This window comes from Carcharhinus amblyrhynchos, chromosome 26 (assembly GCF_965287045.1).
Source record: "Carcharhinus amblyrhynchos chromosome 26, sCarAmb.v2.hapA, whole genome shotgun sequence".
NCBI classification, from domain to species: domain Eukaryota; kingdom Metazoa; phylum Chordata; class Chondrichthyes; order Carcharhiniformes; family Carcharhinidae; genus Carcharhinus; species Carcharhinus amblyrhynchos.
Window position 1 is genome coordinate 12560094 of NC_137349.1, and position 26807 is coordinate 12586900.

At 44.8% G+C, this 26807-nt stretch overlaps 1 protein-coding gene across 1 annotated transcript; it reads left to right on the plus strand.

Moving 5' to 3' along the window:
* Positions 1-268: 268 nt before the first annotated feature.
* ccdc124 (coiled-coil domain containing 124) lies at positions 269-25325 on the plus strand. Its single transcript, XM_080213042.1, has 5 exons — positions 269-323; positions 13316-13488; positions 19252-19441; positions 20820-20931; positions 23658-25325. Exons 2-5 carry the CDS (start codon positions 13330-13332, stop codon positions 23857-23859), a joined length of 663 nt encoding a protein of 220 aa, XP_080069168.1. The 5' UTR covers positions 269-323; positions 13316-13329; the 3' UTR covers positions 23860-25325.
* Positions 25326-26807: the final 1482 nt, after the last annotated feature.

The window sequence follows — 26807 nt, forward strand, 5'->3', positions numbered from 1 at the left end:
CACATCGCGGCTCCCATCAGGCGTTTCGCCCCTAACAAAGATGACCATCCGACGGCTTCAGCGAAGAAGTCGCCTCTTCCACGAGGACCCAAAGTTGTACATCATCCTGTTACCTTGACAATCATCTACAAAAAAACAGGCAGGCTTAAAACAGACGACTGTATTCATAGCACTGATCAGCTGAAGACACGCTTCAGAATAAAAGCCTTGTTGATTGATCTGTGCCTATTGCGCGCAGGCAACAGAATAGATAGGCTGGTGTCGTCATCAAGAGGCGCTAGTGACAGGAGGTCAGCTGTTTGATGCTGAGGTACCCTGAGTCAGTGAGTAATCTAACACCTCAATAACTTCACATTTTAACTCTAATTCCATTCTTTTGGAATAATTTGCTCTCCCACCAGATTTAGCTGCAGTTTCCCTTCCCTCTGTGGGGGGAAGATTGTTGCCGAGGTTACAAGGTTGGCTTAGCTCAGAACCCTCTGCTTCATCATTGCTCTGGTACCGGTTGGCATGGTAACTCCCTGCCTGACCCCAGGGTGCCAAAGGTGGCGCACCCGGGGGATAGGTAGGCCAGAGGTATATCTGGAATCTGGCTGCCTCTTCCCCCATATCTGACCATCAACGAGCTCCCTCCGTCCTTATCTTGCGTGCAGCTGAAACGCACCATGCATCATTCATTGGGTCACTCACTCTTGTCCCAAAGTAAGATGGCTATGTGTTCAAGCACCACTTCGGAGAGCTGAGCTCATATTCCAGTGCAGCACTAAAAGTGACACAGTGGTACTGCTGCCTCACAACATGAGGGACCTGGGTTCGATTTCTGGGTTGGGTCACTGTCTGCATTGAATTTGCATATTCTCCCCATATCTGTGTGGGTTTCCTCCCATAGATTGAAAAGACTGCTGGTTTAGTGCGTTGGCCTTGTTAAATTCTTCCTCATTGTACCCGAACAGGTGCTGGAGTGTGGCAACTGGTGGATTTTCACTGTAACTTCATTGCAGTGTTAATGTAAGCCTGCTTGTGACAATTAGTAATGTTCTAAAACTGATGAAAGTGCAGCATTGTTGGAGGTGCCCCTTTCAGAAGAGGAATTGAACTGAGGTCCTGTCTCCCATCGCAGATAAATTTAAAAGATCCAGTGGTCACTACTTAAATGAGCAGGGGAGTTCCTCCCAATCTCCCTTGATCAACGTCATGAATGTTGATTATCTGTGCACTTATTGCTGTTTGTGGGAGCTTGCTGTGCAAAAATTCAGTGTAGTGTTTCCTACATGACAACAGTGCCTATGCTTTATATGAGGGACTGTAAAATTTTTTGGGACATCCTGAAATTCTGATATAAAAATGCAAATCTTTCTATATGTTCTCTTAATACTGTATTTTAGACTTCAAGTAATTGTGGAATTCCATAGCACATTGTGTTGTACGGAGCAGATTCTGCAGTAAATTTCCAAAACAAATGCTTGTCTTTGCTTAGTGCCTGTAAAATAAAGAGTGTTCCCAGGTGTTTCACATAATTGGAAAGATGTAGACAAAGACAGAGATATGAATGATGAAGCAGACACTTGGCTTCAGTGACTGTAAATGTTAATGCTGGAGATTTAAGGCTCAGGAAGGATCTTATTGGGTGTTTGTTATTTTTAAAGTTATTGATGTATGGAAGATGAATTGTGCCCAAGCTTTTGCCGGGATAGTCAATTTGACAGTTAGATTTTAATTGTTACCGATTGGCTCTAATTTTTCAGTGTAACTTATTGTGATAATGGGATATCTGAGACCTTCATAAACCTGAAGCATGTCTCCTAGCCAATGAGATTTAAGGATTGAAAAAGTTAAAAAAGAAAGCTGGAGAAGGAAATCAGATGAATTAGAACAGGTTTGCCTGAGGTTCTGCCCGAGTTCTGGGTGTGACCAGCAAAACCCCGCCACCCAGCCCACCAAGGCAGCTTTCAAAATTCTTGTCAACCAGCCAAGTTTCAATGCAAGATTCCACCTGGAGCTGCTCCTCCAAACGCAGGCTGGTTCTCACCCACGTTTGCTCCTGATAGGCTGACTGGTGAGCATTATATAATGAGTGAGGCTAATAAATGATCTAATTAAAGATCCTCTGGGGAAGAGTGATCATTGCATGCTAGAATTTCAATTCAGTTTGAGGGCGAGAAGCTGGCATTCTGGATTTAAAGGTACCTACATAGGCATGAGGACAGATTTAGCCCTAGTGAACTGGGCAGGAAGACTGTAAGGTAGGACAGTTGAACAGTGGCAGATATTCAAGGAGATATTTAAGTCCATTGAATTAAATTATATTCCAGAGGAAGAAAGGTGATAAGAGGGTGGGGGAAGACTTCCATTTCTAAGCAAGGAAGTTAAGGATAACAAAAATGAAAGTATACCGTACTGTAAAGGCCAGTGACATACTGGAAGATTGGGATGCTTTTAAAAATCAACAAAGAGTCACTAAAAAGAGCAGGTAACTTAGATTAGGAAAGACAACTGCCACAAAATATAACAGCGCACAGCAAAAACTCCTCTAAGTATGTAAAGAGGACGAGAGTAGCTAAAATGAATGTTGGCCTTTTGGAGGATGAGGCTGGTGAGTTCTGTGGGAATGCAGAAATGGCTGAGACATTAAGTCAATATTTTGCCTCAGTTTTCACAGTGGACGACACCAGTCTTATCCCAAAAGTAACAGAAAATGCAGAGGTTATAGAAAAGAAGGAACTTAGAACTACCATCATCAGTGGGGACAGAGTACTGAGCAACCGACAGAAAGCAGAGAGTCAGGATAAATGGGTCTTTTTCTGGTTGGTAAGATGTAGCAAGTGAGATACCAGGGGGTTCAGTTCTCGGGACCCCAACTATTGGCAATCGATATTAATGATGCAGAGGTAGTAGGTACCATAGCCAATTTGCAGATGACCAAAATAGGTGGGATGGTAAGTTGTGATAATGAAATAAGAAATTTACAAATGGATATGGATAGGTTAAATAAGTGGGGTGAAATTTGGCAGATGGCGTTTAATATGGAAAACTGTAAGTTAGGAAAAATACAAAGGCGAATTATTGTCCAAATGGAGAGAAACTTCGCAGTGGTTCGGTGCAGAGACAAGATGCAATCACACTGTTGGGGTTGTACTACAGATCTCCCAATAGCCAGTGCGAAGTGGAGGAACTGATACATCAGTAGATTATGGGAAGATGTAAAAACAACCGGGTTGTTGCGATGGGCGATGTTACATAGACTGGGATTCCTTTAGTGCCAGGGCTTGGATGGGACAGAGTTTGTTCAGTGTGTCCAAGAGAGCTTCTTGAGACAATATGTAGATAATCCAACTCAGGAAGGGGCGATCTTAGACCTGGTTCTGGGAAACGAGCCCGGACAGATGATTGATGTCTCGGCAGGGACCATTTTGGGAACAGAGACCACAATTCTATAAGTTTCAAAATACTTGCAGAAAAAGAAAGAAGTAATCTCAGAGTGAAAGTACTAAACTGGGAGAAGGCTGGCTACGACAGTATTAAGCAGCAGCTAGGGAGTGTAGACCGGGGGGTGGCTGTTTGAAGGTAAATCCCCATCTGATATGTGGGAGTCTTCTAAAAGTTAGTTGTTAAAAATTCAGGTCAAGGATGGCAAGATTCAGGAACCCTGGATGATGAGAGATTGTGAGCTTAGTGAAAAAGAAGGAGGAGTCATATATAAATATCAGGAAACTGAAAACAGATAAGGCTCTTGCGGAATACAAAGATAGCAGGAAAGCTTAAACAGGAACTGAGGAGGGCAAAAAAGGGGCCATAAAATGTTCTTGGCAGGCAGGATTAAGGAGAATCCCAATAGACACTAATAGACAGATTTTTAATTTCTAATGGGTTGAAGGGTTATGTGGAGAAGGCAGAGAAATGGGGATAAGGAGCATATCAGCCATGATTGAATGGCAGAGCAGACTCGATGGGTCAAATGGCCAAATTATGAACTTAGACTTTTTATGCGTATATAAGGAGGGAAAGGGTAAGTCCATTCAAAGACAGTGGAAGAAATTTGTGTGGAGCCAGGTGAAGTTTGTGAGGTTCTTAATGAGTATTTTGCATCAGTATTCACAAAGGAGAAGCTGTGGTGGATGGTGACATTCTAGGACATGCTGAGATAAAAGAGGAGGAGGCATTGGAGGTTTTGGAAAAACGTTAAGGTGACAAGTCCCCAGGGCCAGAAAGGGTCTATCCCAGAATATTGAAAGAGGTGAGGGAAGAAATTGCTGAGGTCTTGGCCAAAATCTTCGTATCCTCTTTAGCTATGGGCAAGGTACCAGACGATTGGAGAGTAGCTAAACATTCCTCTGTTTGAGAAGGGCAGAAGAGACAATCTGGGAAATTACAGGCCTGTGAGCCTTACATCGGTGATGGGGAAATTATCGGAGAAAATTCTTAGGGACAGGATGTACTCACATCTGGAAGAGAATAGGTTTATTAACAATAGGCAGCATAGCTTTGTGAAGGGGAGATCATGTCTCACAAACTTATTTGAGTTCTTTGAGGAAGTAACAAGAAAAATTGCCCAGGGCAGTGGATGTTGTAAACATGGACTTCAGTAAAACCTTTGATAAGTTCCTCATGGAAGGCTGATACAGAAGGTGAAGTCATATGGGATCCGAGGTGAGCTGGTAAGATGGATACAAAACGGGCTTCAGCATAGAAAGCAGAGTGTCGGCGGAAGAGTACTTTTCTAACTGGAGGCCTGACAAGTGGTGTTCCACAAGGATCAGTGCTGGGGCCTCTGTTGTTTGTAACATAAAGTTTATTTATTTCTTTGTCACAAGTAAGGCTTACAAATGCACTACAATGAAGTTACTGTGACATTCCCCTAGTCGCCACACTCCAGTCCCTGCTCAGGAACACACAGAATTTAGCATGGCCAATGCACCTAACCAGCATGCCTTTCTGACTGTGGAAGGAAACCGGAGCACGCGGAGGAAACCCATGCAGATGCAGGAAGAACATGCAAACTCTACGCAGACAGTGATCCAAGCCAGGAATCGAACCCGGATCCCTGAAGCCGTGAGACAGCAGTGCTAATCACTGTGCCACTGTGTTACTGTATCACTGTGCTACAGTGCTGCCCATATATAATGATTTTAAGAAAAATGTAGGTGATCTGATTAGTAAATCTGTGGATGATACAAAAATTGGGGGAATGGTGGATAGTGAGGAGGATTGTCGGAGGATACAGCAGGATATAAATCAGCTGGAGACCTGGGCTGAAAGATGGCAGATGGAACTTAATCTGGACAAATGTGAGGTGATGTGATTTGGAAAGTCTACTTCAGAAGGAAAGTTTGCAGTAAATAGTGGAGTTGTTAGAAATATTAGCATACAAAGGGTATGCAGGTATGCAGATCCACAGTTCCCTGAAGGTAGCAACTCAGGTGGACAAGAAGGCAAATGGCATGCTGCTCTTTATTGGTCGGGGTGTTGAGTATAGGAATTGGAAAATCATGTTGCAGCTGTATAAGATTTTGGCGAGGCCGCTTTTGGAGTATTGTGTATAATTCTAGTCACCGTACTACCAGAAGGATGTTGATGCATTGGAAAAGATGCAGAAGAGATTTATCAGGATGTTGCTTGGTTTGGAGGATATGGACAATGAAGAAAGGTTGAACGAGCTTGGTTTGTTTTCATTGGCATGTCGGAAGATGAGGGGGAACCTGACAGAGATTTACAAGATTATGACAGGCTTGAATAGAGTTTTGGATAGTCAGAGTCTTTTTCCCAGGGTCGAAGGATCAATTACTCAGGGGCATAGGTTGAAAGTGAGAGGGGGAAAGTTTGAGAGATGTAAGGGGCAAGTTTTTCACACAGGATGGTGAATGCCAGGAATGCACTGCCAGAGGAGATGGTGGAAGCAGGTTCTATAACAACATTCAAGAGGCACCTGGGTAGATACATGAATAGGCAGGGAATACAGGGATATGGACCATGTGGAGACAAGAAAATATAAGATTAGAGAGGCATCTGTATCGGCACAGACTTGGTGGCCGAAGGGCCTGTTCCTGTGCTGTACTGTTCTGTGTTCTTGATCTGGGTGTTCTCGTGTATGAATCACAGGAAGCTAGTGTGCAGGTACAGCAAGTAATAAGAAAGGCAAATAGAATCTTGGTATTTATTGTTAAAGGAATGGAATGTAAAAACAGTGGAGTGTCTCTGCAGCTGTACAAAGCATTAGTGAGACAGCACTTAGAATATTGTGGACAGTTTTGGTCTCCTTACTTAAGGAGGGATAGAGTTGCATTGGAGGTGGTTCAAAGGAGGTTCGCTAGATTGATTCCAGAAATGAGGGGTTTGTCTTATGAAGAGAGATTGGGCAGTTTAGGCCGATACTCCCTGAAGTTTAGAAGAATGAGCAGAGATCTAATTGAGGTGTATGAGATGATAAAGAGGACTGACAAAGTAGAGATGGAAAAGATGTTTCCTCTTGTGGAGCAATCTAGAACAAGATATCGTAGTTTTAGGATAAGGGGTGGCAGATTTAAAACAGATGTGGAGAAATTACTTCTCTCAAAGGGTTGTTAATCTGTGGAATTCACTCCCCCACAGTGTGGTGGAAGCTGGGATTTTGGACAGATTTTTAAATTAGTAATGGATTTGAAGGACTATTGTGAATGGGCAGGAAAGTGGAGTTGAGGGGGAGACTGAGTAAACTGAGACTATACTCATTGGAATTTAGAAGAATGAGAAGAGATCTTATAGAAACATATATGATTATGAAGGGAATAGATAAGATAGAAGCAGGCAGATTGTTTCCACTGGCAGATGAAACTATAACTAGGGGGCATTGCCTCAAAATAAGGGGAAGCAGATTTAGGACTGAGTTGAGGAGGAACTTCTTCACCCAAAGGGGTGTGAATTATGGAATTTTCTGCCCAGTGAAGCAGTTGAGGCTACTTCATTGAGTGCTTTTAAGGCAAGGATAGATAAATTTTTGAACAGTAAAGAATTAAGGTTTATGGTGATCGGGTGGGTAAGTGGAGCTGAGTCCACAAAAAGATCAGCCGTGATCTTATTGAATGATGGAGCAAGCTCGAACAGATGGCCTACTCCATGTGAATGAGGTCCCTGAAGTGAAAAAGTTAAGTTAAGCAAAGGAAAGAATTAACAAGTACACATTTTTAAATTCTCCAGGAATAATTTCCTAATTGCGGGAGTGAGATTTTTATATAGAAATATAAAAACTAGAAGCAGGTGTTGGCCATTTGGCCCTTCGAGCCTGCTCTGCTGCTGGTCATTATAATCAAGGCTGTTTATTGAATTCAATATCCTGATTCCTACCACCACCACAACCACCACCACCACCACCACCACCACCCCCCCGCCCCCATCCCTTTAGCCTCAAGAGCTATATCTAATTTCTTCTTGGATTTGTCCCCATTCTGGGCCTCTGAGGATGATTGCCTAACCCAAACCTTTACATCCAGCCTTGGATTTCTTTTACAGGTTTAATGCATATTTACAATGCAAATCTGGTAATTTCTGGAAATTCTCATGGAGGATGAGAGCAAGATCTCATTTTCTACCAAGGGACTAATGCAAATCATCCAGTGTCTTGCAGTGATTTATTAAGTATGTGTATTACAACAAATCAAATTTATATAGCACCTTTAACTAGACATCCCAAGGTGCTTCACAGGTGTGTTATGGGGAAAAGGCAGGAGAATGGGGATGAGAAAAAAAATCAGCCATGATTGAATGGTGGATCAGACTCGATGAGCCAAGTGGCCTAATTCTGCTCCATGTCTTATGGAGACAAAATTTGATGTTGAGCCACACACAAAGATGTTCTATCAAAAAATCAAAAGCATGGTCAAAGAGGTAAGTTTTAAAGAGTGTCTTAAAGGAGGAATGAGGTGGAGAGATATAGGGAGGGACTTCCACAACTTTGGGTCCAGACAACTGAAGGCACACAGCCCCCAATAATGAAGCAACTTAAATCGTAAGAGTCCAAAGTAGGAGGAGTGCTGATATCCTGGAGGGCTGTGGGACTGGAGGAGGTTACAGAGAGATAGGGATTTGAAAATCAAACAGTGAATTTCGTATTCAAATTGTTGCTTAATGAGGAGTCGGTATAAGTCAGCAAGTGCACAAGTGATGGATGAATGAGACTGAGTGTGAGTAAAAACATGGGCAGCACAGTGGTTAGCACTGCTGCCTCACAATGCCAGGGAGCCGGGTTCGATTCCCAGCTTGGGTCGCTGTCTGTGCGGAGTTTGCACGTTCTGCCCGTGTCTGTGTGGGGTTCCTCCGGGTGTTCCAGTTTCCTCCCACAGTCTGAAAAAACGTACTGGTTAGGGTGCATTGACCTGAACAGAGGCAACTAGGGGAATTTCACAGTAACTTCATTGCATGTTAATGTAAGCCTTACTTGTGACTAATAAACTTTACTTTTTGGATGAGCTCAAGTTTGTGAGGAATGGAAGGTGGGAGGCCAATCAGGAGAGTGCTGGATTTGTCAAACCCTGGGAAAACCTGGGCACAGATAAGGGTTTAACTGGATAATGACCTGAGGCAAACATGGAGCTGGCCAGTGTAACAGATTGTGTAGATATATTAGAACACTTGTCCTGGAGGCAAACACTACACCTAGCTGTGTCTTGCATGGAGGCTTTAACAAAGCTGCTGAATTCACTTATATTTGAATATTTGCGAGGCATATGGTGTTTAAAATTTCACAGAGGAGATTAATAAGCATTTGGCAGGGAAAGCAATCGAGATGAGAGAAAGCAGCGTACGATATATTTCAAACACTAGCATCAGTGTCGCGGTGTCAAATGCTTTCCAATTCCGTATTTTTACGTCCAAAGAAAGAAATTTTAAACACTGCCCTTCATACCATAGAGACTCTGCCACTGAACACACTGGGGTACAGTATTGGTGGGGACAGGTTTGTCACTGTATAACGCTGGGGATAAGTACTGGTGTGGACAGGCTTGTCACTGTATAACCGTGAGGGTACAGTACTGGTGGGGACAGGGCTGTCACTGTATAACATTGGGATACAGTACTGGTGGAGACAGGTCTGTCACTCTATTCCACTGGGGTACAGTACTGGTGGGGACCATTCTGTCATTCTATAACATGCGTACAGTACTGGTGAGTATGAGTCTGTCATTGTATAATACTGGAGTTTAGTGCTGTTAGGGATGGGTCTGTCACTGTATAACATTGCAGTGCAGTACTGGTGTAGACGGGAGTGTCACTGCATCACACTGGGGTACAGTACTGGTGGGGGCGGGTCTGTCACTGTGTAACACTGGGGTACAGTACTGGTGGGGATAGGTCTGTCACTGTATAACATTGGGGTACAGTACTAGTCGCGCACTTATAGTTATAGAGTTAAATAGCACAGAAAAAGGCCCTTCAGCCCATTGCATCTGTGCTGGCCAAAGACCAGCCACCTCGCTATTCTAATCCCATTTTCCAGCACTTGGCCCATAGCCTTGTATGCTTTGGCATCACACGTGTGCATCTAAAAACAATTTACATATTGTTTGTCTCCACCTCAACCACCCTTTCATTGGGCAGCGAATTCCAGACTCCCACATTCCCTGGTGAGAAAGTTTTCTCTCATATCTCCTCTTAACATCCTGCTCTCTAACTTAAATCTATGCCATCTCATCACTGATCCCTCCACCAGGGGAGAAAGGTTCCAATGCTAGTACAGGCATAATGGGCTGAGTAGCCCCCTATCCTATAAAATTCTGTTTTATCCACCTGATTCTATATTTTCCATTCCTTTCCCAATGTTTGATATATATTGTTTGTGGATCAGGGTATTACTCTCTAAAGTTTGTATTTTTTTTGTCCTCTGGACCCACCTATCTTTTAGTCACAGATTTGTCAATAGTGCCAACTCATTCTGTGCAATCTGACCTCAGGCTGTGCTCTCTGTTCTTGCATTTCCCAATTTATGTCTGCGTTTTCTACTACACCATAACTTATCTAGCATCCTCCTGTCTTCCTCTGACTCAACCCTGGTGAGTTCTGGAATCCAACACAGGCTTATTCTATTTTGTGTGTGTGTGTGTGTGTGTGTGTGTGTGTCTCTGTGATAAATTTAAAAGATTGAGGGGCGATGTAATCAAGGATTTTAAAATGATAATGGAATTTGATAGGGTTGGTGAAGAGAAACTACTTCCTCTGGTGGGGGAATGCCCAGAGTAAGAGGCTAAAATGAAAGTTAGGCCCTTCAGGAGAGAAATTAGGAAACTTGTTTTACTTTACAAAGATCAGCGAAATACTGAAGCTCTCAATGCCACACTAGACTGTGGATCTGTTGAAATTTACAATCAGGAGTGTTTTATTAAGTAAGGATTCGAAGGAATGTGGAGTATGGAGTTGTAATGTTGATAATCCATGATTGAATGGTGGAACAGTCTTGAGGGGCTGAATGGCCTGCTATTCCTGTGGTTTTGTATATCTTAGAAACAGAAAGGGGAATGACTTGCATTTTTAGTGTTTTTCTCAACTTTTCTTTCGATTAATCATCACTGTTCCATTATTTCACTATCTTAAAGATGCTATCTAATGTAAGTAATATTAGCAATACAAGTAATGTTACTAATTAAAATTAGTAATACAAGTAATATTGTATTATATACAATCCAATTCTGCAATGTCATCTTTCCGATAAGACTTTGAATTTTAAGATGCCAGCTAATATTCAAAGAACAGCACTGAGTGCTTCTGGTGTCCTGGCCAACATTTCTCTCTCAACCAAAGCCACCCCAAGTGGCCACTCACCTTACGGATGTTACCCAAGCATCAACGCAGGATGGCTGCCTCCTTGCTTATATAACCAAGTAACCTGTTGTACGCAAATCACTTTTAGAAGTTTTGAGATGCCTTCTGTGAATGAAGGTTTTTCACCACCGCTCCTGTGAATTTTGGTGCTTGAAAGGTAGAATCTGTGAATGTTGCTGTACAGGAGTGGGGATTTGGCCTTTGTGTCTGTGCCAGTTCCTTGAACCAGCTGTCCAATTTAGTCCCTCACTCAAGCCTTTCCCCATAACCCTACAGATTAATCCTCTTTCTGAGTCTAAAGGCATCAAGGGGTATGGGGAGAGCGTGTGGGTATGGTTTTGAGATAGAGGACCAGCCTTGGTCATGAATAATGGAGAAGGCTCAAAGGGCCGAATGGCCAACTGCTGCTCCTACTTTTCCTGTTTCGCATTCAGTCGCCTTTCCAAAGTTCCAATGGAATCCGATTTCGCCAAAGTTTTAGGGAGTGCTTTTCAGATTTGAATGACCCTCTCTGTGAAAAAAGATCTTTCCTCAACTCTCTGGTTACTGACTCATGTTCCGAACAAAAGTTTCTTCCTCTTTGCTCTATCAAAACCTGTCATCATTTGCAAGATCTCCATTAAATCTCCCTTTAACTTTCTCTGCTCTAAGGAGAACAATCCCAGTTTTACTAGTCTCACTACAAAAGTGAGATCCCTCATCTTCAATGCTGTTTTAATAAATGCCCACTTCAGCTTCTCTGAGCCTCTGGCATCCTTTGTAAAGCCTAGAATTGGACACAAGAATCAAGCAGAGATCGAGTGCAGTGATTCATGAAAGTTTACTGCGTTAGTAAATAGAGCTGGTTTAAGTAATTTGTATTTGTATTGTGGGCATTGAAAATAAGGTGTAAAAACAAAGAACAGTACAGCACAGGAACAGGCCCTTCAGCCTATCAAGTCTGTGTCGACACAGAGGCCTCTCTAATCCATTATTTTCTTGACTCTACATGATCCATATCCCTCTTCCCTGCCTATTCAATTTAAACTTAACTTGTATTTCTGTATTTGTTACGCTAAGAAAGGATTAAAACTTCAGTTAGCTTCAGGTTAACCAAAGGTACCTGTACATCTAGAGGTTTTAGTTTTGCTTCAAACTTGGCCAGTATTGTATTTCAGGGTTTTCAACATGAAAGCAGTGTCAGGGGTAAAAGAAAGAGGCCTAAAGTGAAAAGCAGAAACATTTAAGTTCAGTTGGAACCAAATAACCCAGAGGAGAGCAACTTTAGCAGAAAAACCATGTGCGGGAGAAGATTCTAAAGTGTGTTCTTTGAGAGCAGAGTTTGGAGACCCTCATGTGAAAGCCAGAGTTCCAGTCAGACAGGTTGGCTCATGGTGCGATGAGCATCCGGTGAATTTGAAAAATCCGTTGACATTATATTGGATTGCATCTGTCACATAGTTTCAGAGTGCAGTGTATCTGACCGCATTTCACCTGTTGGTTTATGTGGCCTGTTGTTTACTGAGAATATTAGGGAATGAGGCATGTTCTGTAATTTGTGTTATCTTTACAAGTCTATATATCTCTGGTTTCCTCCCACAGTCCAAAGATGTGCATTAGCTATGCTAAATTCTCCCTCAGTGTACCCGAACAGGGGCCAGAGTGTGGCAACTAGGGGACTTTCACGGTAACTTCACTGCAGTGTTAATGTAAGCCTACTTGTCATGACTAATAAATAAACTTTATATATCTGTAAAGGTGTGGCTGGGGTGAAGGAGTGGTACGTTAAAGTTGACCTTTTCTTGTTTGATAAATATTTTATTCTTTTGTTAAAAGTTAGTCAACTCTGTTCATCCACGTCTCCCAGCAAAAAATAGAAGTTACAATCTAATGAACCAGTGTTCTGCCTTGGGACCTGGCTGTCCAGTAGTACCATCAACTGGGGGCATGACAACTGTAATTTCTGTGCTACGTTTTACTCAGGATCCAGTGTATCCTGACCCTGTCCCTGTGAGTTGTGTGAGACCAAGCTTGGGGTTATTTCACACTCTGAGCGCTGCTGCATTCTGTTGGATTACTCTGTCTGCATGGTTATTTTGATTCTGGCTTGTTTGGTCAGCTGTGGCTCAGTTGGTAACACCCTCGCCTCAGAGTCATGAGGTTCCAGGTTCAAGTTCCACTGCAGGATTGAGCACTAAATTCAAGGCTGACATTCCAATGCCATACTGAGAGGGTGTAAGCCTTAAGTGTTGTACTCAGATCCTGGCATGGGGCTTGAGCCTGTCTGCTGGATGTGGCGTTCCAGATGAGACATTAAAACCCAAGTCCTGTCTGCCCTCTCTGTTGGAAGTGAACTATCGCCAGTGTTGAAGAAATTCTCCCCGTGTTCAAGCTAATATTTATTCCTCGGTCAACATCGCACAATCGTATTCGTCATTTGTTGTTTGAGCCATGGCTCTGGTTTTGTGCCATACACAACAGAAGAGCACTCACTATTATCTCGCCAGCCCCTGTATTTCCAGTCTGAATCCTATTCCCTTCCTTTTGGCAGGTGGCAGCGGAGGGATGCCCAAGAAGTTTCAGGGAGAAAACAGTAAATCAGCAGCTGCCAGGGCTCGGAAAGCAGAGCAGAAGGCAGCAGCAGACGCAAAACGGCAGCAGGAGCTTGAAGACGCTTACTGGAAGGATGATGACAAACACGTGGCGAGGAAAGAGCAGCGAAAGGTGCATCACCTTATCTCAAAACTATTCCAATCTCACCTGCTTTGTCCCTTATTCCAGCTTGAACTCCACATGGCTGAGTTACAGCCCAGCTTCAGTCTCTGCAGTATGGTATTGTCCCATCAGACATTCCCAGGATAGGTACAGCATGGGGTTAGATACAGAGCAAAGCTCCCTCTACACTGTCCCCATCAAACACTCCCAGGATAGGTACAGCACGGGTTTAGATACAGAGTAAAGCTCCCTCCACACTGTCCCCATCAAACACACCCAGGACAGATACAGCATGGAGTTAGATACAGAGTAAAGCTCCCTCTACACTGTCCCCATCTAACACACTCAGGACAGATACAGAGCAAAGCTCCCTCTACACAGTCCCCATCAAACACTCCCAGGACAGGTACCAGATGAGTTTAGGTACAGAGTAAAGCTCCCTCTACACTGTCCCAAGAATATAAGGGTAAATGCCTTTCATGTCAGCTGCAGTGTATTTTTAATAGTAAGAAGTCTCACAACACCAGGTTAAAAGTCCAACAGGTTTATTTGGTAGCAAAAGCCACTAGCTTTCGGAGTGCTGCTCCTTCATCAGGTGAGTGGGATTTCAGTTCACAAACAGGGCATAGAAAAACACAAACTCAATTTACAAAATAATGGTTGGAATGCGAGTCTTTACAAGTAATCAAGTCTTAAAGATACAGATAATGTGAGTGGAGAGTGGGTTAAGCACAGGTTAAAGAGATGTGTATTGTCTCCAGCCAGGACAGTTAGTGAGATTTTGCAAGTTGTGGGGGTTACAGATAGTGTGACGTGAACCCAAGATCCCGGTTGAGGCCGTCCTCATGTGCGGAACTTGGCTATCAGTCTCTGCTCAGCGACTCTGCATTGTTGTGTGTCGTGAAGGCCGCCTTGGAGAATGCTTGCCCGTGACTGCTGAAGTGTTCCCCAACAGGAAGAGAACACTTTCTTGCCTGGTGATTATCGAGCAGTGTTTATTCATCCGTTATTTTAGCGTCTTCACGGTTTCCCCAATGTACCATGCCTCGGGACATCCTTTCCTTCAACGTATCAGGTAGACAACATTGGCTGAGTTGCAAGTGTATGTACCGTGTACCTGGTGGATAGTATTCTCACATGAGATAATGGCATCCGTGTCGATGATCTGGCACGTCTTGCAGAGGTTGTTGTGGCAGGGTTGTGTTGTGACGTGGTCACTGTTCCAAAGGCTGGGTAGTTTGCTGCGGACAGTGGTCTGTTTGAGGTTATGCAGTTGTTTGAAGGCAAGGTGTAGGGGTGTGGGGATGGCCTTGGTGAGATGTTCGTCTTCATCGATGACATGTTGAAAGCTCCGGAGAAGATGCCATAGCTTCTCCACTCTGGGAAGTACTGAACGATGAAGAGTACTCTGTCTGCCATGTCCCATGTTTGTCTCCTAAGGAGGTCGGTGCGGTTTTTCACTATGGCATGTTGGAACTGTCGATCGATGAGTTGAGCGCCGTATCCTGTTCTTATGAGGGCGTTTTTCAGCGTCTGGAGTTGTGTTTTTAACACAGGCTGCCTGTGGCAGATTAACACCCAAGAGGCAGCATGTCTGAAATACCAGAGATAGTTAAGAAAGCCCACTGCTGCAAATATGGGGATTGCAGTTTCATTAACTGCTGTCAGATTGTGCATGTTTGCAGCTGCAGCAGCTTCCACTAGGTGGCAGAGCTGCTTCAGTTACTGGAAACATTGGCAGGGCTGCTGTTGTCAATGCGGGAACAAGTAGATCGAAGGCATGAGTGGGGTTTCCAGCAGCAAGTGAGTCGAGACGGGGTAAAGCTGGGAGATATTCCACAGGTGAAAATAGGCAGTGATGCCAGGAAAGAGCCAAAGGCTTATGTTGGGATCAAATGTGACACTGAGGTTGTGAACTTGCTGGCTTGGTGTCAGACTGTCACTGAGCAGAGGGATGAGGTTAGGGAACAGGCTTTGGAACAAGAACTGGAAACAATGGCTTCAGTCTTTCCGTTATTTGATCAAAGGAGATTCCTGCAAATGCATTGCTGAATAAGCAGTCTGATCATTCAGCAGCAGCAGGGCAGCAGTCGGGGCTGGTGAGGTTGACTGTGTCAAAGACAGATCAAAGAACAGTACAGCATGGGAACAGGCCCTTTGGGCTTCCGAGCCTGCGCCAATCATGATGCCTGCCTAAACTAAAACTATGTGCACTTAGAGAGTCCATATCCTTCATTCCCATCCTATTCGTGTATTTGTTGAGTTGCCCCTTAAATGTAGCTATCCCACTATCTTCCCAAACAATACATCCCAGACATTCACCACCCTCTGTGTAAAAAAAAACTTGCCTCGCACATCTCCTCTAAACTTTTCCCCACAACCTTAAACCTATGTCCCCTTGTACTTAACTTTTCTACCTTAGGGAAAAAATCTGACTATCCACTCTGTCCATGCCACTCATAATCTTGTAGACCTCTATCAGGTTACCCCTCAACCTCTGTCGTTCAAGTGAGAACAAACCAAGTTTTTCCAACCTCTCATAAGAACATAAGAACTAGGAGCGGGAGTAAGCCATCTGGTCTCTCAAGCCTGCTCCGCCATTCAATAAGATCATGGCTAATCTTTTTGTGGACTCAGCTCCACTTACCTGCCTACTCACTACAACCCTTAATTCCTTTACTGTTCAAAAATTTATCTCTCCTTGTCTTAAAAACATTCAATGAGATAGCCTCAAAATAAGAGGAAGCAGATTTAGAACTGAGTTGAGGAGAAATTTCTTCACACAAAGGGTTGTGCCCTACCTAGTGAAGCAGTTGAGGCTATGTCCCCTAGTTCTAGTTTCACCCGCCAGTGGAAACAACTTCCCCGTTTTATCTTATCTATTCCCTTCATAATCTTATTTTTCTATAAGATCTCCCCTCGTTCTTCTGAATTCCAATGAGTATAGCCCTAGTCCACTCAGTCTGCTACCATAAGCCAACCCTCTCAACTCCGGGATCAACCTGGTGAATCTCCTCTGCACCCACTCCCGTGCCAGTATATCCTTTCTCAAGTAAGGAGACCAAAACTGTATACAGTACTCCAGCTGTGGTCTTACCAGCACCTTATATAGCTGCAACATAACCTCACTGTTTTTAAACTCCATCCCTCTATCAATGAAGAACAAAATTCCATTTGCCACTTTAATTAGCTGCTGCACCTGCAAACCAATTTCTTGAGATTCCTGCACAAGGACATCCAGGTCCCTCTGCAGTTTTTTTTACCATTTAACTAATCCATTTTGCTGTTATTTCTACCTCTCCTCTTAGCTAATACCATCCAGACCAGGCAACATCCTGGTAAACCTCTTCTGTACCCTCTGTTCCCCAGATAGGTCACTGATTTCCCCTTCCATTGCTGACCCAAGGAATCACAGGACAGTGATGGGAAGCAGGAATCATGGCAGATTGCCCCTTCTCATTGGTCAGACTACGTAGAGAACTGCATTTAGCATTGGTCACTGTACCTCTGGTCTGAGCAGTAAGAAGTCTTAATACCAGATTGAAGTCCAACAGGTTTATTTGGTAGCACAAGCTTTCGGAGTGTTACTCCTTCCTCAGGTGAGTGAAGAGTTGTGCCTGCAAACAGGGCATGAATAGACACAAACTCAATTTACAAGATAATGGTTGGAATGCGAGTCTCAACAGGTAATCAAGTCTTTACAGGTACAGACAATGCGAGTGGAGAGAGGGTTAAGCATAGGTTACAGAGGTGTGAATTGTCTCCGGCCAAGACAGTTAGTGAGATTTCGCAAGCCCAGGGGGGTTACAGATAGTGTAACATGAACCCAAGATCTTGGTTGAGGCCATCGTTGTGTGTGGAACTTGGCTAGCAGTTTTTGCTCAGGGACTCTGGTCTGACACACATTGTGCTCAGAGTGGATGAAGCTCCGATCCACCAAGTGGCTCCATTGGCTAGAATGGAGTGGGAGATGCACTTGCTCTGCCCACTCTCAGACTGCAAGCTAAAAGCAGTGTGGAGTGACTGTCCCATCAAGCTCAGATAGAGCAGGATGCAGCTTACAATAAGCAGCTAATCCTTTCCATGTCGCTCTTGAATTTTTCAGGAAGCTGCCCCTTGCACTCCTTGTTATACTAATGAGCTTTGACCACTGCCTTTCCTTAATCACTCCATAACCTTGGGTTTTAAGAAGCAGTGAATCTAGTAGAGGAGTCTCGAGTTACGTCCAATCTTTTGTGCAACTGATCCTTCCCTTCATGAATATCCAATGCAGATTCCAACAAACCCTCTCCACATTTCCTCTTCACCAAATTAAAAAGGTGCAATCTAACCTAGACTGGGCACTCTGCCCTTCTAGAGTCGCTAACCCCTCCCCCAGCACTGCTTCCCCGCTCGTTCCACCCGTCATTCACCAAGTTAAAAGTCACCCAGAAAATATCCAACCCAAATTGTTTTTTTTAACATTAAGGAAGACTTCAATTTCTATAGCACCTTACAGCCCTCAGGATGTCTCAAAGTGCTTTGCGGCCAATGAAGTACTTTTTTGAAGAGTAGTCACTGTTGTAACGTGGGAAGCACGTTAATTTGCACCCAGCACACTCCCACGCGTGGTGAAGTGATAATATCCTGATAATCTGTTTTAGCAGCATGTTTGATACATTGGCCCCGGGAAACCCCTCCCTCCTGTACCTGTCCTGGGAGAGTTTGATGCGGTCAGTATAGGGGGAGTTTGACTCTGTATCTAACCCCATGCTATACCTGTCCTGGGAGTGTTTGATGGGGACAGTATAGAGGGAGCTTAACTTTGCGTATAACCCTGTGCGGTAGTGTCCTGGGAGTGTTTGATGGGACATTGAGTACTCAGGGATGGAAGATCTTCCATTCAAAGCTTTGTTTATGCTGATCATGATGGTGATGATGATGCCAGAAGTCAGGGAGACCAGAGCAACTTTGTGTAGGAGTGGCCCTTGGATATTTTGTTTTTTAATTGAAAGTCTTATAAATACAGTGTCCCCATCAAACACTTCCAGCACAGCAACAGGCCATTCTGCCCAACTGGACTGTGCTGCCTTTAAATGCCACACAAGCCACCCTTTCCATCTCACCCTTTCAGCATAAGGTTTTAATTCTTTCTTCCTGATGTGTTTATCCAGTTTTCCTTTAAACATAGTGATAGTAGTCACCTAAAGAAATCCCTGTGGGAGCAAGCCCCCCGTTCTCACCACTCTGGGTTAAGAAGTTTCCCGTGAATTTCTGATTGGATCTATTGATGACATTTTTTATGTTCTGGTCTTACCCACAAGTGGAAGCACCTTCTCTACATGTTTCATGTTTGTCTGTGTGGAGTTTGCACATTCTCCCTGTGTCTGTGTGTGTTTCCACCCACAGTCCAAAGATGTGCGGGTTAGGTTGATTGGCCATGCTAAATTGTCCCTTAGTGTCAAGGGGAGTAGGAGGGTAAATGTCTGGGATTACGGGGATAGGACCTGCATGGGATTGCTACCAGTGTAGGCTTGATGGGCCAAATGGCCTCCTCCTGTACTGTAAGGATTCTATAATATTCCTAAGTGAGATCCCAGGTCCTGCTAATTTATATTTTATCACTTGAAACTGTTTGGACTTTAAAACCACCTCGAGTCCCAAAGTCAATGAGACACAAGTCCAGTGACCTTTGCCGTGCTTGTTGACCTCTAGACCTCTGATGCGCTGTTATTCTTTGTCTTTTTAGCTGATTGACATTTTGACCTTCCCCCTTCTGACCTCCATCCATAGATCGAAAAGGAGAAGAAGCGAGTGGAACAGCTGGAGCGCAAGAAGGAGACCCAGCGACTCCTGGAAGAGGAGGGAAGCAGCATGAAACCCAAAGCCTCCAAACCAGTAACACCAGCCAAGATAACACGGGCCCAAATCGAGGAGACAATTAAAAAGGAAAATGCAGAACAAAACACAGAGGAAGTGAAAGGTATTGTGGTCGCGCCTGGGATGGATTTCCTGCTGCACGCTCAGAGATGGGTTTGCATCTCTCTCTTTGGGACAGGAGTGACATTGTCACAAATTTACAGTCCCCCTCAGCCTACACTGACTTCCAGTCAACAAACACCTCTGATATTTGTTCAGATTCCATCTGTGCTTTTGTCCTTTTCTGATCACTGTACCTTCTCCAGTCCTACATCCCCAATACCTCTGCGCCTCTCCAATTCTGGCCTCTTGAGTAAGATCAGTTTCCATCGCTGCACCTTTGGCACTTGTGTCTTTGGCTGCCTGGGCCTAAGCTCTGCAATTTCCACCCTCTTCAAAAAAAAATCTCTCTGCCTCTCTACCTCTCTTCCCCCTTTAAGACACTTGAAAACTCAAAGGTTTTTCATCCAGAGGCTTTTGGTGACCTGTCAAGCTGTTTCCTTTGGCTCTCTGCCAAGCAGACTACTCACCTGTGAAACTCCTTTAGACACTTCAGTACGTTGCTGGTGCTGTATAAATGTAAGTTGTTTGGCGGCAAGGTTCAGTGCCGTCTTCTCGAGGCAGGGCTCAGTCTGAGTAGATCTGAGCTCAAGAACTGGGATGAAGAATCGATGTGTACCAGGTAATCCACGCGATCAGTCATCGGAGGGTGCGTCACTAGCCTGATGTATCTCTGTGTAGGGATCATTGCTCCCCTTGTTTTGAGTGATTTATGGTCTTGCTTCAGCCTTCCTCTGACAGAATGCATTCATTCATCTGTCTGCAGGAACATAGTTCCTGGGATTCCTCAGCTGACTGACCTCAGCGTATTTCTGAAAGTGACAGACAAAATTGGATAGATGACCCAGTGTGAGAAGCAAGAGAGCTTTATCCATAAATTGTGCAGTACCTGCCTAGGGAATGTTTTCCCAACACTAACGTCCCTCACTAGGGGCAGCACGGCGGCACAGTGGGTTAGCTCTGCTGCATCACAGCGCCAGGGACCCAGGTTTGATTCCCGGCTTGGATCAGTGTCTGTGCAGAATTTGCACGTTCTCCCCGTGTCTGCGTGGGTTTCCTCCGGGTGGTCCAGTTTCTTCCCACAGTCCAAAGATGTGCGGATTAGGTGGATTGATGATGCTAAAATGCCCCTTACTGTCAGGGTGACTAGCTAGGGTAAATGCATGGGGTGATGGGGATAGGGCCTGGGGGGGGTTTGTGGTCAGTGCAGAGTCAATGGGCCGAATGGCCTCCTGCACTATAGGGATTCTATGATTTTACTATGACCAATATGGTATCAACTCGTACAGCAAAGAGAATAAGGGAATTTCATGTCCTTTTATAAAGTGACCTGTCACAGACAAGGTTTGATTATTGGTTCTTATTGATCTTTTGAATTGCAGTGAAACAGTTGAGCCACCTGGAGGTGCCATTGGAGGAGAATATTAATCGCATTGTACCCAGCGAGGGGGATGTAGATGCCAGGACCATCGAGGATGCCATTGCTGCATTGAGGTGAGTGCAATGACATTGTTCTATCTTGTCACAGAATCCCTACAGTGCAAAAGGGGGCCATTCAGCCCATTGAATCTGCACCAACCACAATCCCATCCAGGCCCTATTCCCGTAACCCTACCTATTTACCCTGCTAATCTACCTGACACTAGGGTCAATTTAGCACGGCCAATCTACCTAACCCACAAATCTTTGGATTGTGAGAGGAAATGCACGCAGATATGGAGAGAATGTGCAGACCCTGCACAGATCGTGACCTGAGGCTGGAATTGAACCCGGTTCCCTGGTGCTGTGAGGCAGCAGTGCTACTGTGCCACCGTGCTGCTCTTGTCAGCTGAATTAGATCAGGGTCAGCAAATTACTTCCTCACTTTAAATCTCATGCGTCACCTAAGTGAGAAGCAGCACAAATCAGAAACAGTCTCAAACTGTTTGGCAGTCAGACAGGGGTAAGTTAGGGGTAAGTTTTTCACTCAGAGGGTGGTGAGTGAATGGAATCGGCTGCCGTCAGTGGTGGTGGAGGCGAACTCGCTGGGGTCTTTTAAAAGACTTCTGGATGAGTATATGGAATTTAATGGGATTGGGGGTTATAGATAGGTCTATAGATTGGTAGGTGTTGATGTGATCGGCGCAGCTCGTGGGCCGAAGGGCCTGTTTGTGCTGTAGTGTTCTATGTTCTAAAACCCAGGGGTTTTTGGATGGGGAAGGGCCTGTACAACCTCACAGATTAACCCTTTCATCCCACATCCCTCAACCCCATCTACCCAGTTCCATAGGAGTAGAGCACAAGGGGTATGCTGTGCATCAGGTTCACAAAGCCTGGGTTAGACCACATGTAGAGTCACTGTCCACACCTCTTGGGAAGGATATATTGGTTTTGGAGGGAGTGCAGTGTAACTTTAACAAAATGATACCAGCATTCCAAGGGTTAAACCTTTTATTGGCTCTTTGAAGGAGATTCATTAATTCCACTCCTTGCTCTTTCCCCATAGCGCAGCCACTTTTTTCTTGTCAAACATTTGAAAGTTGCTGGATCAGGCAGTCACTGTGTGGACTAATATCTCCCGTGGAGTTTTTGCAGTTCTAAGGTGTGTTCTTTAGTTACTAATCCACCTGCCAGTGGGAAAGTTGCTTATTTATTTACCCTATCAAAACCCCTCATAATTTTGAGCATAGAATCAAGAATCTTACAGTGTAGTAGGAGGCCATTTGGCCCATCGAGTCTGTACCATAATCTCACTCAGGCCCTTATCCCCATAATCCCATGCATTTACCCTAGCTAGTACCCCTGACAGTAAGGGGCTTGGCCAATTCACCTAACCCGCACATCTTTCGGACTGTGGGAGAAAACAGAAGCACTCGGAGGAAACCTATGCAGACACAAGGAGAACGTGCAAACCCCACACAGACAGTGACCTAAGCTGGAAATTGAACCGGGTCCCTGGCACTGTGAGGCAACAGGGCTAACCACTGTGCCACCATGCCGCCCCACACCTTAATTAAACCTCCCTTTAATATTCAGTCCTCTTAGGAGAACAAATCCAGCTTCTCCAGTCTCTACATTTCTGGATACCAGGGATGAGGGACTCCCTTCTGGCAAATCTCCACAGCACCCTTGACATTCCTCCTACAATTAAGTGCGATGTTCCAACAGAGGCTGAGACAGTATTTTGTGGAAGTGCTGTGTTTAGTTCTCTTTTCCTCTATGAATAAAACCACAGACCCAATTTGTCTTTCCAACAGCTTTCGCAACCTGCTGTGTCACCTTTGAGATTTGTTACGTTTAGCCCCAGGTCTCTCCAATCCTGCACACTCTTCGACATGAGATTTAATTTCTGATACTCCTGCTCATTCTTCCTTCAAAATATACCACTTCACACATCTGTGTTAAGCTCTGTTGATTTCACCAATCTGTCTTCATCCTCCCTGATGCCGATTGCTCTCCTCCTGCTGTAATCCCAGTGACTCCACTGTGAACTTGGAGTCCAGGTGTCCTGATTCTCTGCACTCTAGTTTGTGACTTTTGATCCGCTAGATAACTGGTGGTTAAAAGTAACGGATAGCAAAAGGCAGACATAGGCTGTAGCAGCATGATGTTGACTTGTATCTCTGTAGCTTATTAAAGGCTGAAATTTTGTGTGCACTCACAACATTGACATGCATGCGATAATCACTCAAACATACGCATTGCCACAAATTCTTGCACTTGCATCCTCGTACATGTGTGCACGTTTGTATGCACCAGCACACACACACACACACACACACACACACACACACACACATGATTACACCCTCACGCAAGCCACATTTGCACACTGACAACACAGGGTGGCACGGTGGCACAGTGGTGCTAATCAGTGGTCCCTGGTGCTGCCTCATAGTGCCAGGGACCAGGGTTCAATTCCGGCCTCGGGTCATTGTCTGTGTGGAGTTTGCATGTTCTCCCCACACCTGCGAGGATTTCTCCTGTGTGCTCCAGTTTCCTCCTACAGTCCAAAGACGTGCAGGTTAGGTGGATTGGCCATACTAAGTTGCCTCTTAGTGGCAGGGTGATTAGCAGAGTAAATATGTGGGATTGTGGTTGGTGCAGACTACATAGACTGAATGACCTCCTTCTGCATTGTAGGGATTCTATGAACACATGCACGTACATTCATATGTACATACCCTTGTGCGCACACGTTCACATGTTCTCACTATTAACTGTCACCATTCTGCTTTCAGCACGAACCAGACGGTGGATCACCATCCTGAGCGAAGGTTACGAGCTGCCTTCACCAGCTTCGAAGAGGCAAACATGGCACGATTGAAAAAGGAGAACCCCAACATGCGCATGTCTCAGCTTAAGCAGATGCTGAAGAAGGAGTGGATGAAATCACCCGAGAACCCAATGAACCAGCTCCACGCTGCCTACAACACCAAGTAGAAGGCCTCAGAGAACAGGTCTCTGCAAACTTTAGGTGTGAACTTTGACCTGCTAGTGTGAACGTGATATCAATTGGGTTTCGCCATTCAAAAGAAATACAGCTTAAATAAAAGAAACTGCCTGGTTATTCCCAGTGGCCATGCTTCCCTCTCAACCATCAGCTCACAGCCCGGGCATCCTCTGCTGCCACGCTTCACATGGTAGCTGCCAAACAGCTCTCCCCACTGAAAACGCCCTCCCCCTCAATCCTCCACCCCATAAACATCAGCACTAGTTTCAAGATCAGTGTCACTTCCCTGGACAAAGCATGTGTCCCTGGTTGGAGATGACTTGCACTGTCAGGGAGGGGACACTGGGATTTTGGGCTGGGTGGGGAGACTTGACTCTGGCAAAGCTCAAAGTAGCTGACCTTTGTCAGAGCATGTGTAGTGAATCTAAACTCCCGCGTGATTTCCCAAGCTAAAGATAAACTGAGGCAGATCGTTGAGGTTTTAGGATCAGCTGGAGGGTGTGGTGGGGGAGGTTGAGGGGAGAGTCAGTGGGTGACAGGATTGGGAGTTCAGGGGTCAGCAGGTACTTGGTGTGAGGTTGGCAGTGGGTGTCTGGATGTGCTTGGGTGTGATAGGAGTGGTCGTCGCCAGCAGTTCAGGGAGGGGTCAGTGTTGAAGGAAAGCCAGGAGTAGTTGGAGGAACTCTGAGATCAACAGGTAGCTCATGTTGGGGGTTTCAGGGTTGCTGCTGCTGCTGTTTGGGTTTACTTGAAGTGTTTGAGCAGGGGATGCGCTCTCCGATTTTCCACACTGTGTAATGCAGCATGAAATCTCTGTCTAAAGCTTTGGCAAAACCGGTTAATGCGCTGCTTTGCAATTCCTTTCTAGTTACTGATGCTGAACGCTGTTTCCCTGGAACTCTACAAATCAACACATGGAAATGATGGGGGAGGATTGGGTGGTGGGAGGGATGGCAGTTACAAATTCTGACTTGGGATGAAGGAGTGGCTGCATTTTTGCAACCCACTTTCATTGGGCTTGATTGAGAGCGAGTGTAGAGTGAGGGTGAAAGTTTTTGAGTTATGATTGGGGCACTTTGCTGACAATTTATTGGGCATCCCAAGTCACTTGGTCACCAGGATAGGTGATGATAGTCAGGAGCTGACTACTCCCCGAGTGAGGTCAATCTGAGGGAAACCCTGTGTCTGACAGTCACAGTGACCGGGTCCCTTTGAACTGTTACTCACACCTCCCAAATTCCTGCAGCACCCCGTCCACCTTCACTATTATCCAGACCTGCTCCTCGTCCTGTACCCCCATCAAAACCTGGGCGGGTGTATGGTGACTGAAGCTAAATTGCCCCTGCTGGCTGTTTTGTTTTAGTATTTGTTGTGTTCGTCCCTAAGTTTGCCAGATTTCTTTTGGACTCCTGATTTCATTCTCTCCATTGAGGAGAGAATGGAACTGTAGACATCGGGTGGGTGGGTGGGAGGAGGGGGTGGTGGGGGGACTGGGAGATCCCACTGGTTGCCAGTGGTATGCTGCCTCTGTCGCTGGAAAATGTGCTGGGGGGAGCGGTAGGGAGCTGCTGGAGGCAGGGGATTTCCTACCTGGGGATTGGGCAGCAGGAAATAACAAGCCCATAAATTCATCAGAGTTGCCAAAATCCCAAATGCAACAGCTTTGTAATGTGATGATGACGTTTGTAGTGATGACATTGGTCCAGTGTGTGGAACATGTCATTGAGGGGAGGGAGTGCAGAGTTTGGAGTGTGTGGATTCCAAAATGAAATTAAATATTAAAATAAACAAATTGATCTTTGTGATTTTTGCCATGACACACATCTAAGTGAGAAGGTACTTCAAATATCAAACAAGACTGAAATGCAACATCTCTACTTTCTCAGAAGACTAAGGAAATTTGGCATATCACCTACAACTCTCTCCAATTTTTTACAGATGCACCAAAGAAAGCATACTTTCTGGTTGCGTCACAGCTTGGTATGGCTCCTGCTCTGCTCAAGACAGCAAGAAACTACAAAAAGTCATGACTAGCCCAATCTATCATGCAAACCAGCCTCTGTCTACACTTCCCACTGCCTCGGCAAAGCAGCCAGCATAATTAAGGACCCAACGCACCCCGGACATTCTCTCTTCTACATTCTTCCGTCGGGGGAAAAAAAATACAAAAGTTTGAGTGATTTCTTCCCTGCTGCTGTCAGACATTTGAATGGACGTACCTTGCATTAAGTTGATCTTTCTCTACACCCCTAGCTATGACTGTAACACTACATTCTGCACTTTGTTTCCCTCTCTCTGAATGGTATGCTTTATCTGCATAGCATGCAAGAAACAATACATTTCACTATGCTAATATGTGACAATAATAAATCAAATCAAAAAAATCAATCTTCACTCCAAATCAACAAAGTGACGGTTGTGGCAAAATGGAACCCTGTCCTTATTTCAGGAATCCCAAAAAAAACACTCCCAGGATAGCTACCGCACAGGGTTAGATACAGAGTAAAGCTCCATCTACACTGTCCCTATCAAACACACCCAGGACAGGTACACTATGGGGTTAGAAACAGTAAAGGTCCCTGTACATTGTCCCCCATCAAACACTCTCAGGATAGTGACAGCACAAGCTTTGATAGAGTGAAGTTGCATTCTGCAGTGTATGGGGATAGCAAAGTGGGAAAGAATGCCACCTTTGAGCCTCTGTGGAACTGATTTGTTTAAAATAATAAAGCAATGGACCACAATTCCTGGTCCAAATGCAGAATAGCTGTTTTTCAGTTTATCTGAGTCCTTTTGCCCTTGTGGCTGTTTTTGTGTTATTGCCTGGAACTAACTGGCTGTGAATGAGACGTCAGTAAAGAAAGAGGTTAGAAAGTATCTCCATTCCTGGATATGTATGTCAGGACATTGCCCGGGGTATCAGCTATATATACAAATA

Bases quoted from the DNA above. Each gene is read 5' to 3' on its own strand.
- ccdc124 (XM_080213042.1), top strand. From the start codon at position 13,330: ATGCCCAAGAAGTTTCAGGGAGAAAACAGTAAATCAGCAGCTGCCAGG. The intron at 19,442-20,819 runs GTATTGTGGTCG...TTTGAATTGCAG, and splicing joins AAACACAGAGGAAGTGAAAG to TGAAACAGTTGAGCCACCTG. The intron at 20,932-23,657 runs GTGAGTGCAATG...TTCTGCTTTCAG, and splicing joins GATGCCATTGCTGCATTGAG to CACGAACCAGACGGTGGATC.